The following is a 20791-nucleotide window of genomic DNA, read 5'->3' on the forward strand; positions in this document are numbered from 1 at the left end:
CATTGTTTCTGCATACCTTCCTTTAATATAAGAGAAACTTTTAAATCCATGAGGGTGTTATGTTAACAGCACTTGACTGAGTTTAAGTTTAAATTTAAATCGTGTTTCATGTTTCTCCCTGGCATTGTGCACTTTGTCTTGGAGACTTGCTGAATGTCAGTGAAAGAATCAAAGGTCAGATGTGGCCTTTGGCCAGAACAATAAATAAATATTTCTGTTCTCCAGGAAACACGCTGTCAAGCAAACAGAAAAGTGTGAATGGAATATATGGAATTAATGTATATTTCTGTTGTACCAGAAATGGGCAGATGAGGTAGTTCATCAGTTGTATAAGGTGGAATGGAATGGAATGGAATGGAATGGAATAGAACAGAACAGAACAGAACAGAACAGAACAGAACAGAACAGAACAGAAGTAGAGTAGAGTAGAGTAGAGTAGAGTAGAGTAGAGTAGAGTAGAGTAGAGTAGAGTAGAGTAGAGTAGAGTAGAATAGAATAGAATAGAATAGAATAGAATAGAATAATTTGGCCAAGTGTGATTAGACACACAAGGAATTTGATACAGAAGCTCTCAGTATACATGCAAACCAACAGAGTAATAATAATTATCATAGTAATACATTTAAGATATAATAAAGAAGATAAGGATAATAATACTACAGCCATTCCAAATAGGTAAATATACATAGACATAAGACAGTACTGGGAAGATTAGGTGTCTAACAGAGTGATGGCACAAAGGAAAAACTGTCCCTATGTCTAGTTGTTTTGGCATGCAATGTTGTATAACACCATCCCAAGGGGAGGAATTGAAACAGTTTATATCCAAGAACTGGACAGGTTTGTCTGTAGATATTTTCTCAGCTCTCTTTCTGACTTATGCAATATACATATCTTCTATGGAAGACAGGCTGGTTGCAATTGTTTTTTCTGCAGTCCTAACTATTCATTGAAGTCTGTCCCTGTCCAGTTGATTGCTGTAACAAACCAGGCAGTTATAGAGATGCAAATGACAGACTCAACAATTCCTCTGTAGAACCATATCAACGGTTCCTAGGGCAGGCAGAACTTCCTGAGTTCATGCAAGAAAAACGTTCTTTTTTGTGCCTCTTTAATGATGGTTCTAATGTTGGGAGTAAATTTCAAATGCTGGGATATTAAGGTAAAGGTTGCCCACGCACATACGTGCTAGTCCAGAGGTTCCCAATCTTTTTCGCCCGCGGCTCCCCCGGAAATCTGACCTGCAACTGCGCATGCGCACCAGACGCGCCCGCGGCTCCCCGGAAATCCGACCTGCAACTGCGCATGCGCACCAGACGCCCCAGAAATGGCGCATCAGCGCCGGACCCAGCGGGCGCAGATATTCCGCGGCGCCCCCATGACGATAGCGCGGCTCCCTGGGGAGCCGCGGCTCACAGTTTGGGAATCACTGTGCTAGTCATTGCTGATTCTAGGGGGCAGTGCTCATCTCCGTTTCAAAGCCGAAGAGCCAGCGCTGTCCGAAGACATCTCCGTGTCACGTGGCCGGCTTGACTCAACACCAAAGGCACACAGAACGCTGTTACCTTCCCGCCAAAGGTGGTCCCTATTTTTTCTACCTGCATTTTTACATGCTTTCGAAACTGCTAGATTGGCAGAAGCTGGGACAAGTAACGGGAGCTCACCCCATTACATGGCAGCACTAGGGATTCGAACCGCTGAACTGCCGACCTTTCGATCGACAAGCTCAGCATCCTAGCCCCTGAGCCACCGTGTCCCCTGCTGGGATATTATAAAACCCCAAAATGTGAAGGACTCTGCAGCTGATACTTTGCTGTCGAATATAGCAAGGGATGAAAGAAGCACTACATAAGAGGAGCCATTTCTTTGATACTTGAATAACAGAGTCAAATTGTAGGAAAGCCAACATAATATTTCAAAAACTCATCTATAAGAGTAAGATCAGCCCATTCCCAAAGGAGATCACGAGCTCCATTTTGCTGGAAGTATTGAAGCAGAGGTTGGAAAGAAAAGGTATTGGGATCCTGTAATATGGATTTCAGGTTGGGCTCAGTGCCCTATATGGGCTCCATTCAATTCTGGGATTTTATAATTCTCACAGCAGCATCTAAGCACAGGCTTTATGATTAACAGAACCTAGGAGACCACATGAACATATAAGCCAACAATCTTGGGGTTTTATCAAGCTGATCTCTTCAGGTTTGCTGGACTTCACCTTCTCTATTTTCAGCATGGAGAATGAATAGAATAGAATAGAATAGAATAGAATAGAATAGAATAGAATAGAATAGAATAGAATAGAATAGAATAGAATAGAATTTTTTATTGGCCAAGTGTGATTGGACACACAAGGGGTTTGTCTTGGGTGCATACACTCTCAGCATACATAAAAGAAAAGATATGTTCATCAAGAATCATAAGGTACAACATTTAATGATAGTCATAGGCTACAATTTAAGCAATCAGGAAACAATATCAATATAAATCATAAGGATACGTAAGCAACAAAGTTACTGTCATACAGTCAGAAGTGGAAGGAGATGGGTGAACGGAACGATGAGAAAATTAATAGTAGTGCAGATTTAGTCAATAGTTTGATGAGCTTTCTTGACACAGATGGATAAGCTTTCTTGAAGCAGATTGAGATAGCTGTTATATAATTATCATTTTCATCCTCAGTATTATAGTGAGTATTGCCGTTGGCCTGATGTCAACAGCTATCAATGTTATCAGGCCAACAATTATACTCAGGTATAGTTATTTCCAGGCACCTTGGCATAGAGTCATGCTGGCCACATGACCAGACAAGCATCTTTGGGCAATGCTAGGAGTTCAGCTAGGAAACTGAGATGAGCACACCTCCTAGAATCCGACACAAACTGGACAGGGGAAATCTTTAGCTTTGCCCTTTTATGATTATATTAATAAATAACACAACATTAATAATGTTACAACAATCAGGCCAATTAGCCCTTGGTAAGGTTCTGTGCGCATAAAGGTTAAGTACCTCCTACAGGTTTTGTAAGGAAATTTATTATCTCTCAGAATAGCATTCCACTGCTGGCTGTTCTACCTTTGGTGAGCACAAGAAGTCCTCAAGGGGTTTTGAAGTAAATACATATTCAGGCAAGAAAGAAAACATCAAATTTTAATGTGCATTTGTTTGAGCTTGAAAAGCATTTCTTGCCTGAGCTCTGATGTTTAATTTCCTGGGGTGAGTTAGGGTTCCACCCATTATGTTCTAGTCTTTGGAAAGATGTTAAGGAGTTTTGCACAATAAATATGTCCAAGGAAGCTGGTGTATTAATTACACTGATAGTTAAGGAGGTACCTATGGAAAGGAAATAAGTCCCACCAGAATTTGAGAAGAAGAAAAAAAAATAGCTTTGCTTATTGATTATTTCTGTCTTTTCTGAGGGAGAAACGAAAAACCCTCCAGACTTTCAAATGGAAGAATTCATTTCCATGCAAGAAAAATTAGTTTGAAGCCTCTATTTAATTGCATTTATATTCTACCTTCCCTACGAAGAGTGCAAGATAACTTATGTGAGCTTCTTTTTGTCTCAACAACAGACCTGGGAGGTAAGTTAGGTTGCCAGCCCACGAACATGCAAAGAAATGCATATAAAAAGCTGCATGATGGTGCTGGAAAGGGATGAGTTTTGTACATTTTTTTTTTCGTGCATGGAAATTTAGGTACAGGTAGTCCTCGAGTTACGACAGTTCATTTAGTGACCCTTCAAAGTTACAATGGCATTGAAAAAAAAGTGACTTATGACTGTTTTTCCAACTTCCAACCGTTGCAGTATCCCCGTGGTCACGTGATCAGAATTTGAACACTTGGCAAATGACTCATATTTATTACGGTTGCAGTGTCCCCGAGTCATGTTTTGTGATCTTCTGATAAGCAAAGTCAGTGGGGAAACCAGATTCGCTTAACAACAGTGCGTGACAACTATGTCAAGAAAGGTCATAAAATGGGGCAAAGTTCACTTAACAAATGTTTTACTTAGCAACAGAGATTTTTTTTGACTCAGTTGTGGCCATAAGTCGAGGGCTACCTGTATACTGATGTGTATCTGGGCCATTGCATAACTCACTGTTCTCTACAGCAGAATATCTTAATTTTGACAGCTTTAAGTTTGGACTTCTACTCTCAGAATTTTCCATAATGCTTTTTTTTTTTATTTTTTGCAATTCCTGGAAGATGAACTTAAAATGGCAGTTAAAATGGTAGTAAAATAGCACTAGCACTAGCACTTAGACTTATATACCACTTCATAGCGCTTTACAGCCCTCTCCAAGTGGTTTACAGAGTCAGCATATCGCCCCCAACAGTCTGGGTCCTCAATTTACTGACCTCGGAAGGATGGAAGGCTGAAATCAACCTTGAGCCAGTCAAGATCGAACTCCTGGCAGAGGAAATGCAGAGTTAGCCTGCAACACTGCATTCTAACCACTGTGCCACTATGGCTCTTGGTAGCAGACCTTTTATAAATATCAGTTTTTCCTCATAAGTCTTAATTTTATCTAATCATCTCAGAGGGTGGTTTGTTTGTTTTTTAATTTGGAAGTGGATTCAAAGATTGGATCATACTTGATTTGTATTCAACCACAATGCAGATTATTAGACAGACTAGACGACATATGAATGGATATGGTGTTTTACCATGAATATTTCAGCAACATAGTAATATTTCCGCATGAGGGAAAATACAGAGGGGAAACCAAGAATTTGAAGTTAATGGGCTGCCACTTTAACTATGTTTGGGAAGATGTATTTGGGACACTTTTTAGCAGTTTATAACCTCCTCTTGGTTCATATGTTGAAAAACTAGGCCAATAATAAATTAAAAATGTACTGAGTAATGGAAAGCCAAGACTACAGGTTTTATGTGAAGCACATTTGCGGTTGCATGTTCTCCTTTCACCCTAGCAACAGTGTTTCCATAGTAACCAGGTTTCCATGGCCACAGAGATGCACAGCTCTATAGTGTAAATGATGCCTTTTGCTTCATATGGGCAAAAGTTGCCCAGAATTCTTTGCCTTGATCTCAAACAATGGACTAGCCTCCTTAGACAGAAGTTGGTCTTTGGAGCACTGGCCAATTATTGTTTTATCATCTTTCTATGCAGTTTCTCTTGTGATATGGGGAAATATAGATAGGTAAGGAATCTGTGTATTTGCCTTAAATTGGCTCATTGGGCAAAGCTTCTGAAGAAGGTGGACAGAGCTTAAAGTCTGCTGAATTTTCAAGGATGGATTGAAAAATGTTCCACGAGCCTTCTTTTGGCCACAAAAGATAGCAGACTAGGACGTATGTTTTCATTTTTTGCAAAAAAAATTATCTGAAGCTGCATAGCCACAGAATTCAGTGGCTGTTTGCAAGGCTGGCCCAAATCAATGACGGGCCTTTCAAACAGATCCATCAGCATGAAAAATTCAAGACAGATATTATAAGTAACTCCACTTATAGTACAGATAGTCCTTGACTTGCAATCATTTGCTTAGCAAATGTTTGAAGTTAGAGTTCCATTGAAAAAAGCGACTTGCAACCAATCCCCACATTTATAACTGTTGTAGCATCCCCGCATCACATGATCAAAATTTGGACTCTTGGCAATGGGCAGATAGTTTTGTTTTTTTTAATTTCATTTTGTCACAACAGTATATACAGTCATCAACGTAAACAATAACCCATCATGAGAGAGAGAAAAAGTATATATAAGTAAAAGTATAAGTAAAAGTATGCATATAATACTATAATGAAGGGGATCACCGTTTGCAATGTTCCCAGCTTGCTTGCAACAAGCCAAGTCAATTGAGGAAGCTGGATTTGCTGAATGACTGCACAATTCATTTTAAACATTGCAGTGGTTCACTTAACAACCATGGCAAAAAATCAGGCATGACTCCCGGAGCAACCGCCTTGTTTAGCATGGAAATTCTGGTCCCGATTGTCATAAATCAAAGACTATCTAAGATGCTGCTGAGCTATTTTTCAACTGGAGTGAATTCCACAGGCAAATGATTAGATTTGATTTGCAACTTCTTTAATTATGCTGGCATTAATATTGGGCCTTCCTTAGATTTGGTTCTGTACAGCGAGCCTTTAATATAAGAATGGACAAATCTGGGGTTTTTTGTTTTTTTAATGAAAAAAGGTTACGGCTATGTGGAATAGTCTTTTTTGTTTGGCTTCATATAATCAGGAAATTGCATTACCAACATTCAGCAATATTCCATTAGATTTTTGTGCCATTATTCTGAACGACAATCAGTATTGCTTCACTCTGATTCAATGAACAAGAACTGGCTTTTAGCACTGAAATATTTTGCTGTGCAAAAATGTGTGCTCTGAGCACCATCATCTTAGTTTCTATTCTCTCTCCTTTTGTCCCTTGTTTATTAGAACATTTGCTCACATGCTAAAGTGATAATCCAGTAAAAGTGTTATATATTAGGAAGTCTATTTGGATTGCAAAACTTTACCTACTTATTTGCAAGTAGCTATAATTGTGTGCATTTAAAAAGAATTATGCTACAGAGATTTAAACCACCTTTCCAAGTGTTCAGTTGTAACCCCCCAAATTTCTTTCCAGCGGGGAACTACAGCTGGAATTTGGAAATTAAGTATATTTGAGGTTGTGGAAGGCTACTTTAGAGAAGACATAAATCCTGAAATCAAGTGTTAAAAGTTCTACATCATCCTACATTTTAATGAATTTATCTGCCCCTCTTTTTGAATGAAAGCTGATGGTTTAAAAACCTGGAAACTGTTTAAGTTGCTTTCCTGTTTTTGAAAGCTTGATCTGTCCATCATGGCATGTCACTTTTAATTCCACGATAAGGGAGTTCTAAACTTTCAAGACTGGGGGAACTGATCACAGCTTATCTGCCCCATTGCACCTTTAAGCTGGCAACCCAGCCGAGGAGTATCAAATCCTCCAACTTGGAAAAGTTGTGGCATGTTGTAATTACTAAAGAGCAGCATCTGGGCAGCTGAGAAGAAGACATTAGACCTTTTCCTCATCTCTCTTTGATTCTGTTTAATTCTACTGTGATGCGTGCTAACTTCATAAGTGAGGAAGCAGGTGTACAAATATGCAGGGGGGTGGGTGGGAAGAGGGAGATTAGATTTCAAAGCCTCCTAGCCTGCCCTCAGAAGCAGCAGGCATGTTTTGCTACTCATCTGGCATTTTTATCATGCACATATGCTTTAGCCCAGCACCGTTGCCAGGAGTTAGGGGGTTTCCCAGCATTTAATCTTTAAAAAGTAGCTTCAGAGCTTAACGTTGCAACCCTTGAATCTTGGAAGCTGGCCCCCTGACTTTAAATGCACAGTGGGGCAACTGACAGCAGCTATTTCATCCTATGTCAGGGTATCGGGGTTCGGTGCTCTGACTTTTCATATATCATGGATGAAAGCTGGTAAGAGGACGGCGTGTAGATCAAGGCAAAAAAAAAGAAGCAGGTGCAGCAGCTACGAATTGCTAACGTGGTCACAGCTGGGTCCCCTTCAGTCAAACAGCAGCTGAACCTTCCCCAGCATTGGTGGGCTCAGAATGCACCAGTTTTACCCCTGCGTGGCCTTTTCTAGACTGGGTGGGGTGGGAATTCTGGGAATTGAAGTCCAATTCGTCTTCAAAGGGCACTGGGTTGGCAAAAGCCAATGACAGTCAGGATCTTGAGCTGCAAGGTATTGTATGCTTTTGGGGGCGCTCCCTTCTAGTTTTAATTATTTTTCTGGCATTTAGAAAACAAGCTTCTGAAAATGATTGCTCCTTAGATTAAGCGCTGGGTTTTCCCTTTCCGCAGAGGAATGTATGATGATAATGATAATTACAAGAGGAGAAATAGAAGCAAAACTGGAAGTGTGCCAGGGTAGATTGCCTTATCCCAAAAGCAACTCCTCTTTTGCACAGGATTAACCATGAGATCAGTGACTGGTAGCAGAATATCTTGGTTCTAAGCTAAGAGCCAGTTTATATACAAGTATCTTGAAATGGGGAAAGCTTTGTGATGATCCCAGGAATGTAATTTTGTTTAAACGTACAGAGCAGACCTGCTGCGTTTTAGGAGGGATTGGTAGTAAGGACCCAGCAAGCATGCTTCACAATCACAGGCAGAGATGGAGGCCTCTGCCACTAACCGTTGAGGTTCTGCAATTGATTTTGGGCTGCCAAGCCCACACAACCTACAAATAATTGAATCTTCATGATGACGGAATCGAACTCCATTATATTCATTTTGTTTTTAATGTTGCCCATAGCAGGCATTCAGTCAAGGGCCTCTGTGGCTCAGACTGCTAAGACAGTCTGTTATTAACACAGCTGCCTGCAATTACTGCAGGTTCTAGTCCCACCAGGCCCAAGGTTGACTCAGCCTTCCATCCTTTATAAGGTAGGTAAAATGAGGACCCAGATTGTTGGGGGCAATAAGTTGACTTTGTATATAAATATACAAATAGGATGAAGACTATTGCTAACATAGTGTAAGCCGCCCTGAGTCTTCGGAGAAGGGCGGGATATAAATGCAAATTTTTTTAAAAAATTCCCATATCTTGTGATAGTGAATTTTACAGGTTAATTATCTGCTGTTGGAAAAAGTTCTTCTTTCTGGACTGTTTTAAATCATCTTGTTAGATATCTGATCGGATTACATTAGTTTAGATCAGAGGTCTCCAACCTTGGCAACTTTAAGCCTGGCGGACTTCAACTCCCAGAATCCCCCAGCCAGCAAAGCTGGGAGTTGAAGTCCACCAGGCTTAAAGTTGCCAAGGTTGGAGACCTCTGGTTTAGGTTCATTGGATGGTCCTGCCTTAGCATTTTGAGTGAGGGTAGATATTTAAGAACTTCTAGTTGTCTATCACCAGGCTAAATATGGTTTTATTGTCTTTCATCATGTTGTCCTACCAGACATGGATTTCAGCAGGTTCTGACCAGTAATGGAAATTTTGAGTAGTTTGCAGAACCGGTAGTAAAAATTCTGACTGGCCCCACCCCCATCTATTCTCTGCCTCCTGAGTCCCAGCTGATCGGGAGGAAATGGGGATTTTACAATAACCTTCCCCTGAATTGGGGAGGGAATGGAGATTTTACAGTATCCTTCCCCTGCCACGCCCACCAAGCCATGCCCACCAAGCCATGCCACACCTACCAAGCCATACCCACAGAACCAGTAGTAAACAAATTTGAAACCCACCACTGTGTCCTACCCCAAAGAATCGCCAACATTTTAACCTTGGTTACTTTTTGTGTGCTTTTTTTTAATACTTCTACTATACAGATAGTCCTCAAGTTACAGCCATTCATTTAGCAACCATTCCAAGTTACAACTGCATTGAAAACAGTGCCTTGCTACTGATCCTCACATTTACAATCATTGCAGCATCCACACAGTCATAAAAATCCAGGCACTTGGCAGTTGGCATGTATTTACAATGGGCTCCATCTTCTGGGGTCGTGTGATCACTCTTTGCAAACTTCCCAACTGGATTTTGACCAGCAAAGTCAGTGGGAGAATGTGGATTTACTTAATAACTATATAATTCTCTTAACAGCTACCCTGGATCCCTTAACAAGCATGACCAAAAAAAAAAAAAGGTTGTAAAATCAGATGCAACTCTCTTAGCAACCAACTTTTTAGCAATGGAAATTCTGACCTCAATTGAGGTCATAAGTTGAGAAGTACCTGTATGTTTTCTTTCATATGCAGCCATTAGAAGTGTACTCATAGTGCAGATTTTATTTTCCTGGGCTCCAAGATCACCGCAGATGGGGACTGTGGTGGGGTGGGGAAAGCTATAGCAAATCTAGACAGTGTATTAAAAAGCAGAGACATCACCCTGCCAACAAAAGTGTGTATAGTCAAGGCAATGGTTTTCCCTGTTGCAATGTATGGCTGTGAAAGTTGGACCATAAGGAAGGCTGAGCGCCAAAGAATTGAGACCGTTGAACTCTGGTGCTGGAGAAGACTCCTGTGAGTCCCTTGGACTGCAAGGCGAACAAACAAGTCAGTTCTAGAGGAGATCAACCCTGACTGCTCTTTAGAAGGCCAGATCCTGAAGATGAAACTGAAATACTTTGGCCACCTAATGAGAAGGAAGGACTCCCTGGAGAAGAGCCTCATGCTGGGAACGATTGAGGGCAAAAGAAGAAGGGGAAGACAGAGAACGAGGCGGCTGGATGGAGTCACTGAAGCAGTCGGGATGAGCTTAAATGGACTCCAGAGGATGGCATGGAGGAACGTTGTCCATGGGATCACGATGGGTCGGACATGACTTCACAACTAACAACAACATAATGCAGATGCAGAAATACTGCTGCATACTGAGTTGTTACTTGAGCGACCAACTGTGATCCAAGATCTTTTTCTTAGATAGTTTCATACAGCTCAGAGCTCAAAATAAAGTTAGGGGAAAGATACCTCCCAGGGTCCCAAATGTGCTTTTTAAAGAGGCAACCGGACTGAACTCCGAGTTGAAGAAGATTCCTTGGATATGAAGTGAAACCTCTTCAAAGAAAATCCAGAAAATCCATTTGCCTCTTGAAAAAAAGCGTCTTTGGGACAACCATGACCTGGATGACTGAGAATCTCCATAGACATTTATCTCCAAGGGGAAAGTTACCTCAAACTGAATCTTCTTGGCCATTTGGTTGAACATCATAGAGATCTTTCTTTTACCATCTTGAATACTTCATTATCATCTCTTGACTTGTCCAGCTCACTTCTTAAGTTTTTGAATAATTTTAACTAATTCTAACACTTAGCCTTGAGGGTCTTTGTGTCTGACTTCTGTCCATTAAAAAAATACAATTTATTTTTACACATAGCTTTCTGTTTGTAACCCAATTAGCAATACATAGAAGGTCAAATCCTGTTACCCCACAGTTGACAAGCTTTCTTAGGAGCTTTTAATGAACAGATTTTTCCGAAGGTTTTTTTGAAAACCTAAGCATACAATGTTGGCAAGATCAGCTCCATCCATGGTCCATCTGGCATTCTTCAAAATCTCCACTAAGTTGGCTGGACAGGAGTTATCTTGGTGGATCCCACACTGATTTCTTCCTAGTCAGCTTGCTCCTCTGTGTGTATTTGTGTATAGTCATGTTTTGCTTTGATTATTCTTTTGGGGGGGATGGGGGGACCAGACTATAATTTCCTGGATCTCCTCTGGGTCCCTTTTAAAATCATATTGGCTACCTTCCAATTCTCTGGCACTAAGCCTCATTTGAATGACAAATTAGAGCAATTCCTCTTTTGAGGGTTGTTGGGATTTTTTTTTTTTGAGAACTCTTGGATGGATGCCATCAGGATTCAATATCTGTTACAGCAATATTTCTCAACCCTGGCAAAGTTCAGATGTTTGGACTACAATTCCCAGAATTCCCCAGCCAGCATGAGAAAGACTGTGTTGCAGCATTTTGTGTCAAGATGTCCTGATGTATCTGCTGTCATTGCCTCCATTTGCTTTAATTTACTCCCTAGATAGATTAGATGATAGATAGATAGATAGATAGATAGATAGATAGATAGATAGATAGATAGATAGATAGGTAGGTAGGTAGGTAGGTAGGTAGGTAGATAGGTAGGTAGGTAGGTAGATTATAGAATAGAATAGAATAGAATAGAATAGAATAGAATAGAATAGAATAGAATAGAATAGAATTTTTATTGGCCAAGTGTGATTGGATACACAATGAATTTGTCTTGGTGCATATGCTCTCAGTGCACATAAAAGAAAAGATACGTTCATCAAGAATTCTAAGGTACAAGACTTAATGGTAGTCATAGGATACAAATAAGCAATCAGGAAACAATATAATAGATAGATAGATAGATAGATAGATAGATAGATAGATAGATAGATAGATAGATAGATAGATAGATAGATAGATAGATAGATAGATAGATAGATAGATAGATAGATAGATAGATAGATAGATAGATAGATAGATGATAGATAGAAGATAGATAGATATAGATAGAAGATAGATAGATAGATAGATAGATAGATAGATAGATAGATAGATAGATAGATAGATAGATAGATATAGATAGATAGATATAGATAGAAGATAGATGATAGATAGATAGATAGATGATAGATAGAAGATAGATAGATAGATATAGATAGAAGATAGATAGATAGATAGATAGATATAGATAGAAGATAGATGATAGATAGATAGATAGATATAGATAGATAGTAGATAGATAGATAGATAGATAGATAGATAGATAGATAGATAGATAGAAGATAGATAGATAGATGATAGATAGAAGATAGATATAGATAGATAGATAGAATAGATAGAATAGATAGATAGATAGAAGATAGAGAGATGATAGAAGATAGATCGATAGATTGATAGATAGATAGATAGATGATAGATAGAAGATAGAGATAGATAGATAGATAGATAGATAGATAGATAGATAGATAGATAGATAGATAGAAAGAAAGAAGATAGATAGATAGATAGATAGATAGATAGATAGATAGATAGAAAGAAAGAAGATAGATAGATAGATAGATAGATAGATAGATAGATAGATAAATACAGAGAGAGAGAGAGAGAGAGCGAGGGAGGGAAAAGTGAGACACACACTCAAAGAGAGAGAGAGAGAGAGAATAGACAAACAGGATGGAATCTCTTTTCAGTTAGATTGGGATAAGAATAGAGAAGGAAACCAGAAAATATAATGTCATATAACCTGATATAGATGATCCTGTGAAGAAAGTCAGTAAGATACCTAGCAAAATGAAATTCAAAGGTGAAAAAAGTAAGGTTTTACATTTAGGCAAGAAAAACCAATGCACAGGTATAGGATAGGTCAGTGATGGTTAACCTTTCCGGCACCGAGTGCCGAAACTGTAGCGGCTGCACACAGGTGCCGGAATCTGGAAGAGAACAGCTGGCCGGCATGCATGCCCACAGAGAGGGCTTTGCATGCCATAGGTTAACTATCACGGGGATAGGTGGTACCTGGTTCAATACCGGTAATAATAACCATGAGAGGGAGTCCTTGTCAACAGTCACTTAAATATGAGCCAACAGTCTGCTGCAGCTGCCAAAAAGGCTAGTGCAGTCCTAGGCTGCAAAAACAGAGGGATAGAATCAAGATCATCTGAAGTGCTAATACTGCTTTATAATGCCTTCGTAAAGCCACACTTGGAATGCTGCATCCAGTATTTGGTCATCGTAATGTAAAAAAAGACATTGAGACTCTAGAACAGGGGTAGTCAACCTTTTTATACCTGCCGCCCACTTTTGTATCTCTGTTTGTAGTAAAATTTTCTAACCGCTACCGGTTCCACAGTAATGCGCCATGTATCCTCGTCTGCACCAGCCTCTTGCGCATTGTGGATTGGGTTTGGGGGGGGCGCCGGCTACCAGCTCTGTTTGTCTGTTACAGCTGGGTGGGGTGGGGGGAGATGCGCGAGCTATTCTGGGATGAGGCTCTTTTGTTTGCGGTCACACTATAGCGCCATTTAGTTTCACTTACGTAATGTGAACTAAACTTATGCACGGGCGATACAAATAGTATATTTTCAGAAATTTAAATTGTCATGGGGAATTTTATGAAAACCTAATGAAAATATTTTTAAATAATGCTATGTCAATTAAATTAAATTAAAAAAAAGGAAAGGCTTCAGTACCGGACAAAACCCCTACAGCCCACCATGAAAGCTGGAATGCCCACTAGTGGATAGTAGGGACCAGATTGACTACCACTGGTCTAGAAAGAGTGCAGAGAAGAGCAACAAAGATGATTAGGGGACTGGAGGCTAAAACATATGAAGAACGGTTGCAGGAACTGGGTATGTCTAGTTTAATAAAAAGAAGGACTAGGGGAGACATGATAGCAGAGTTCCAATATCTCAGGGGTTGCCACAAAGAAGAGGGAGTCAAACTATTCTTCAAAGCACCTGAAGGTAGAACAAGAAGCAACAGGTGGAAACTAATCAAGGAGAGAAGTAACTTCTCCTTTGTTCTAATGAGAAATTTCCTGACAGTGAGAACAATTAATCTGTGGAACAAACTGCCTCCAGAAGTTGTGAACGCTCCAACACTGGAAGTTTTTAAGAAGTGATTGGACAACCGTGTGTCTGAAATAGCATAGAGTTTCCTGCCTGAGAAAAGGTTGGACTAGAAGACCTCCAAGGTCCCTTCCAACTCTGTTATTCTGTTATATGGAGCCTGGTCTCCCCACCATGATTTCACATTCTTTGCTTCTGCTATTAGAACACCGATGATTGCCTAGGCTTTTCTCTTTTTCCTTTCTGGCTTTTCTCTAACGCTGCTTTCTCTCTCCCTCTCTCAGAAAACTCGGTGGCTGCCAAATCGGGTGGCTGCTTCCCTGGATCCGCCTGGGTGAACCTAGAAGGAGGAGGCACGAAGCTGGTGAAAGACCTTCATCCAGGTGACCGAGTGCTGGCAGCAGATGTGCACGGACAGCTGTTCTACAGTGAATTCCTAGCCTTCTTGGACCGAGAGGACCCTCCTGTCCGCAAACTCTTCTACGTGATTGAGACCCAAGCACCCCAGGCCCGTCTCTTGCTCACCGCTGCCCATCTGCTATTTGTGGCCCCACCACACAATCATTCCCATTCCCAACCCCAGCCTATCTTTGCCAGCCGTGTGCGGCCTGGACAACGTGTCTACGTGCTGGGCCAAGGGGGTCAGACCCTGTTGCAAGCAGCAGTGCACAGCGTGTCCCTGAAGGAGGAGGCCTCGGGGGCTTATGCCCCACTCACCGCTCAGGGCACCATTCTCATCAACCAGGTGCTGGCTTCCTGTTATGCTGTCATTGAGGAGCACAGCTGGGCTCACTGGGCGTTTGCGCCTTTCCGCATTGCTCACGCAGCCTTGGCAGTGCTAAATCCTGAGGGCCTCTCCTCTCCTCTCCTTTTTCCAGCTGCTGTACCCGAAGAGGGTTCCACATTGGCTGGAGTCCACTGGTACTCCCGCCTCCTCTACTACATTGGCCGCTGGATTTTGGGTTCTGAGATGATGCACCCATTGGGCATGGCCAGCTGAGACTGACAGCTGGCAAGTCCACTTACACCCATCTGAAGATTAAAATAGTACCAATGGGGTGGGGGGAACTAAGATGAAGAAAGAAAGAAAAAGAAAGAAAGAAAGAAAGAAAGAAAGAAAGAAAGAAAGAAAGAAAGAAAGAAAGAAAGAAAGAAAGAAAGAAAGAAAGAAAATTTAACAATAATAGTAGGACGCTCCAAAGTAGACTTCAAGAAACAGGAAGAACCCAGGAAGTTTTTGTTTTAGTTTATAAATATAAATATATATATTATATTTTTATTTGATTTATATTTTTGTCTGTCTGTTTTGTTGTTCTCATCTCTTGGATATTTATTTGTTTGGTATTTTGAAATAGATGTTTTAAGGAATATGAACCCAACTTCAAGAGCCTTAAATAGTTTCTTTGATAATTTATTATCATGTGAATTGTACACTCACAGGGAAAAGCAAATTATTTTGCGCTGCCTAGCAAAACTGCACAGAGTTCTATTTTTCTATGTATGTCCAGAATTTCGAACAGAGAAATGCCTCTCCTTCTTCCAACTATCCATGGATTTGCTCAGGGATGTCCGCAGTGAGCAGTGAACACAAATCAAGATGGCGAACGAGAGGATGTGATCGGAGCTCCACCTACTTTTTACAAAAAAAAATCGCAGGTAGAGTTCTGATCAGACCTTAATGGCCGTCATTTTGAATTTTTTGACAGACCCTGCAGACCTCCCCTCCCCCCCTCCAGATTTGATCTTTCCCAATAGCCAGACTCAGAACAAAAGACACAATGAAGGGGGAGGTGGAAATCCGTAAATTATATTTTTATACACAGAATTGTAAATTCGTGGGTTTTTTTGTTTTGTTTTGTTTTGTTTTTTTGAGAGAGAGAGAGAGAAAGAGAGATCAATACCTAACAGTCACATTTCAAATTTTTTTTTGAAATAATGTAAGATATGAGAATATATTATTTTAATTTAAATAATATGAAATGTAATGTCATCTTCTATATGTTTCTATTGCCTCTGAAATATTTTGTTTTGTATAAAAATAATAGCACGCTTTCATCCACGTTCTTCAAACTCAAGACTGTTACACATCTTTATTCAGTGAGGAGGTGGAAAAAATTCTTATTTTTGTCTTCAAAATCAAGAAGAAATTTATGAGAAAATATTTTTTAAAACGTGCACAGGTTGACTATTATGGTGAGAATGGAGAATAGTTTGTACAGGCAGGGAAAGGATGTTTTGCATTAATAAACTGATAAATAACTGCTGTCAATTTACTAAAATGTATTTTTTGAATATTTTGTAATAGTTTTATAGAAATAAAATGTGCCATGCACAGTCTGGTTAGTATATAATAACAAAGCTTTTCTGGTTCATCACATTTTTTTTTCTTTTTAAAGGCTATTCAGATAGAAAATGTGAATATCCAGTCTCAATTTATGTTTAATTTTGCTTTGTGATAATATTTAGAAAAACTATAACAAGAATTTTTAAAGGAAGCAATAGGACAGTCATATTAGCTCATTGCCTTTGCAATTAAATAAATGAAGCCTGATATTCTTAAATTGTTAAACCTTTCTGATTTCTCTCTCCAAGCTCAGACACAGATATGTTTGTGTCCATAATGTGGGCCAAAAAGTAAAAACAAATTACTTTCCATGCATTGTGTGCATGATGTACATTTAAAAAAAGTAAGAGTTTCAATGATTGCGGATGGATTTGATATTGTCTGAGATGCAAGCAAATTTGTATGAATTGTTTTCTACAGATTTCATCAATGATTCTATGAAGCTGGGAGAGATATCCTAACATAATTTCCTCTGCAAGTACTATGAAATAAGTAACAGCAGCAAGCTCAAGAAAAATTGAGGACTTTCCCATCCCTTTCACCTTGCTGCATATTTAAAAACAACCCAATTAAATTAATGGGACTGGGGTTGGTTAAAATGACTTTAAGTTGCTTTGACTACTATTGATCTGCTGAAAATATTACATAGCTAAATCCATCCAAAGTTATTCTGTGCTTCCTAATAGCTTGTTCAGAATTGATTGTGGGATAAAACAGAATGCAAAAAATGTGGTTATATCTGTATCTTCTAAGTCCCCCCCCACCTCTTCTCCCTAAAAGGGGCTTTTTCAGACTCTTTCCAAAATTAAATTTCCCCATTATGAGCAATGAGCAGAGGGGAAATACCGATGGTCCTTGACTTACAACCATTTGTTTAGCGACTGTTAGAAGTTACAATATCACTGGCAAAAGCGACTTAACAATTGGTTCTTCCATTTTACAGCTCTTGCAGCATCCCCACAGTCTTGTGATCAAAATTCAGATTTTTGGCAACTGGCAAGTATTTAACAACCGTTGCAGCATCCCAGGGTCATGTGATCACTTACAATCTCCAAAATTCGCTTCCAACAAACAAAGTCAATGGGGAAAGCTAGATTCAACTTACAACTGCAGTGATTTGCTTAACTGTGGCCAAAAAAAAAAAAAAAGTTGCAAAACTGGATGTCACTTTCTTAACAACTGCCTTGCTTAGCAGCAGGAATTCTGGTTCCAATTGTAGCCATAAATTGAGGACAACCTATATGCGTAACCATATCTAAGCCAGTGACTTTTTTTTTTCTACATTTGGTGACATAAATCTATTTGGATTCTAGGAAATCAAAATCTTAGACTCTTTGACATATTTTCTAATGTATTTTTCCTCTTTTGGGCAGGGCTATAGGAGCAAAAAAGGGGCTTTGAAAAAATCAATTTGCATCTATAATCATTGGAGCTGTACTTGTTCCTCACATTGTTCTTGTTAAGATAGAACAATGCAAGATAGACAGTAGCACAATCAGATGGATTTGTACTGACTGACCAAAGGTGGGTTTCAGCAGGTTCAGACCAGTTCTGGAGAACTGGTAGCAGAAATTTTGAGTAGTTCAGAGAACAGGGGGAAAAAAATTCTGACTGGCCCCGCCCCCATCTATTCGCTGCCTCCCAAGTGTCAGCTGATCAAGAGGAAATGGGGATTTTGCAGTAACCTTCCCCTGGATTGGGGTGGGAATGGAACCCCAAGGGAAGTTCCCACCAAGGGAAGGATACTGCCACACCCACCAACCCACACCACACCCAAGCCACACCCAGAGAACCAGTAGTAAATATTTTTGAAACCCGCCTCTGTGACTGACCAATCATATCCAGTGAGTAGTCCTTAATGAAACTATGTGTGTGTCCAGTTATGATCACCAAGGTCACAAGAAAGATGTTACGATCATAGGAAGAGTGCAGAGAAGGGTAACAAAGATGATAAGGGGTCTGGAGGTGAAACCATATGATAAACAATTGAGTGAACTTCGCATATCTAATCTAACAAAGAGAAGGATTAGGGGTGATGTAATAAAAGTCTTCCAGTACTTGAGGGTCTGTCGCAGAGAAGAAGGGGTTGACCTATTCTCCAAAGCACCTGAAAGATAGGAGAAGTAGTATTAGATGAAATCTAATTAACGTGACATTAAACCTAGAATTAAGGAAAAAATTCCTGACAGTAAGAACAACTAGTGGACAGCTTACTGTCATAAATTGTGGGTGCTCCATCACTAGATGTTTTCGAGAAGAGACTGGACAGTCATTTGCCCAGAATGGTATAAAGTCTCCTGCTTGAGCAGGGGCTTGGATTAGAAGACCTCCTAGTTTCTTTCCAACTCTATTATTTTAAGTTCAATATACTCTTGCATTAAATATGCAAGGTCTTCTTTGGTAGCAACAGTAAAATAACCTCAATGGTTGCTATTCTTCAAGGACTCCTAAAACAGGTTCCTGGGGCTGTTATTTCACTCTGCTCAGATGTCAAGTTTTAGGGCAGTGTTTTACAAATTTGAATCCACAAAGAAGAGGCAGTCAACCTATTCTCCGAAACACAGAAGGCAGGACAAGAAGCAATAGGTAGAGACTAATCAAGGAGAGAACCAACCTAGAACTAAGGAGAAATTTCCTGATAGAACAATTATTTAGGGGAACAATTTGCCTCCAGAAGTTGTGGGAGCTCCAACACTGGAGTTTTTAAGAAGAGATTGGGCAACCATTCGTCTGAAATAATATAGGGTTTCCTGCTTGAGCAGGGGGTTGGATTAGAAGACTTCTGACTCTTTTACTTTGTTATCTAAGCAACCTAAAGAATCAAATTATAGATTCAGATAACTTCAAAGGATTTAGATTTACTTCCTCAATTTTGTTAAATGTACTATTATTCGGGATATTTATAAATGCTCCAAAAGAATTCCATCTTAAAATCCACCTAAATCTAAAAAGATCAGAAGAGTTCCATTTGTCAGACACAATTTTGAAAAAGCAAACAGTGATTTATCTATTGGAATTTCACACTATCATCTAACATGCATTACAGCTCTTTTCTGATTGAGTGTGTGACATAAACGAGGTATGTTGATTGGTTGGCAAAACATTGCAACAGTAGGCACTTATTTGGAACAGTATTGATAGCAAATTACAGGTGAATCGATCCATGACTTCCTAAAACACTGATGGCAATATAGGCAGAATATTCTATTTTATTCTAAAGACTATTTGGGGTGTTTCCCAAGCTTCACACACTTGATACGTAGCCAACAATAACTATTCTGGAAGTTGAAACACAACAAAAGAAGTTTTGTGTTTTGCCAAGTATCAGGGCGGTGATCAGTCCAGGGAATTGGTTCTGTTGGATCGGGGTGAAATCCAGCAGGTTCTGACAGGTTCTTGAGAACTGTAGCGGAAATTTTGAGTAGTTCAGAGAACTGGTAAATACCACCAGAGTGGGGTGGGAATGGGGATTTTGCAGTATCCTTCCCCTGCCATGCCCATCCACCCATGCCCACTAAGCCACACCGCGCCCATCAAGCCACGTCCACAGAACTGGTAGTAAAAAAAATTGGATTTCACCACCAAAGACAATGAATAAATTAAAAAAAAATTAAGCTTTATTCTTAGCTCAAGCAAACAGATTTAAAAGCATAACATAAACAGTAAACGTAAACAGGCAAGACGTTACCCAAATCTCTTATAAGTTGCCAAGAGTTCTTTAATGATGACAGCAGGGACAGTACGGTTCCACAGAACCTAGCATTGGATTCGGTACAAAAGCTGCCCCAAAAAACAACAACCTCACAGTTTTTATCAAAATCTGCCATCATGACAACATGGCCCTGTGCAGAACAGGAGACTGCAAGATCTGACATTGGCTGAGTGGCACATGCCTTTGGGATGGGAATAGAAAGCCTGAAACTCTCACAATGAGAAAAGCTAAATGAAGATTTCATCCCACCTCTTTCCTTCATTCATTAAACAAGAGTAAAACAAAAACAAAAACCCAAACTCAGAATGAGCTCTAAACTTCTAGATTTTTTTTAATATGAAGGACAATTCGAAATCGAATCGAATCAAATCAAATCGAATCGAATCGAATCGAATAGAATAGAATAGAATAGAATAGAATAGAATAGAATAGAATTTTTATTGGCCAAGTGTGATTGGACACACAAGGAATTTGTCTTGGTGCATATCTCTCAGTGTACATAAAAGAAAAGATACATTCATCAAGGTACAACATTTACAACACAAAGGATGGTCAATATATCAATATAAATCATAAGGATTGCCAGCAACAAATATGATACTAAAGTCCATGAGATAACAATGGTCGTCTACATTGCCATTAGATTTTGGAAACTCGTATACTGCCAGCAGTGTGCAGCAGCAGCCA

At 39.7% G+C, this 20791-nt stretch overlaps 1 protein-coding gene across 1 annotated transcript in view; it reads left to right on the forward strand.

Annotated features, from left to right (window-relative positions):
• The window catches only part of SHH (sonic hedgehog signaling molecule), a 42872-nt gene extending 26263 nt beyond the window's left edge, over window positions 1-16609 (forward strand). Inside the window, exon 3 of the mRNA XM_058181670.1 lies at window positions 14333-16609. Coding sequence (XP_058037653.1) covers window positions 14333-15048 — 716 coding nt within the window. The 3' untranslated portion in view covers window positions 15049-16609. The remainder of the gene's footprint in view (window positions 1-14332) is intronic.
• Window positions 16610-20791: the final 4182 nt, after the last annotated feature.

Source organism: Ahaetulla prasina, chromosome 4 (assembly GCF_028640845.1).
Source record: "Ahaetulla prasina isolate Xishuangbanna chromosome 4, ASM2864084v1, whole genome shotgun sequence".
NCBI classification, from domain to species: domain Eukaryota; kingdom Metazoa; phylum Chordata; class Lepidosauria; order Squamata; family Colubridae; genus Ahaetulla; species Ahaetulla prasina.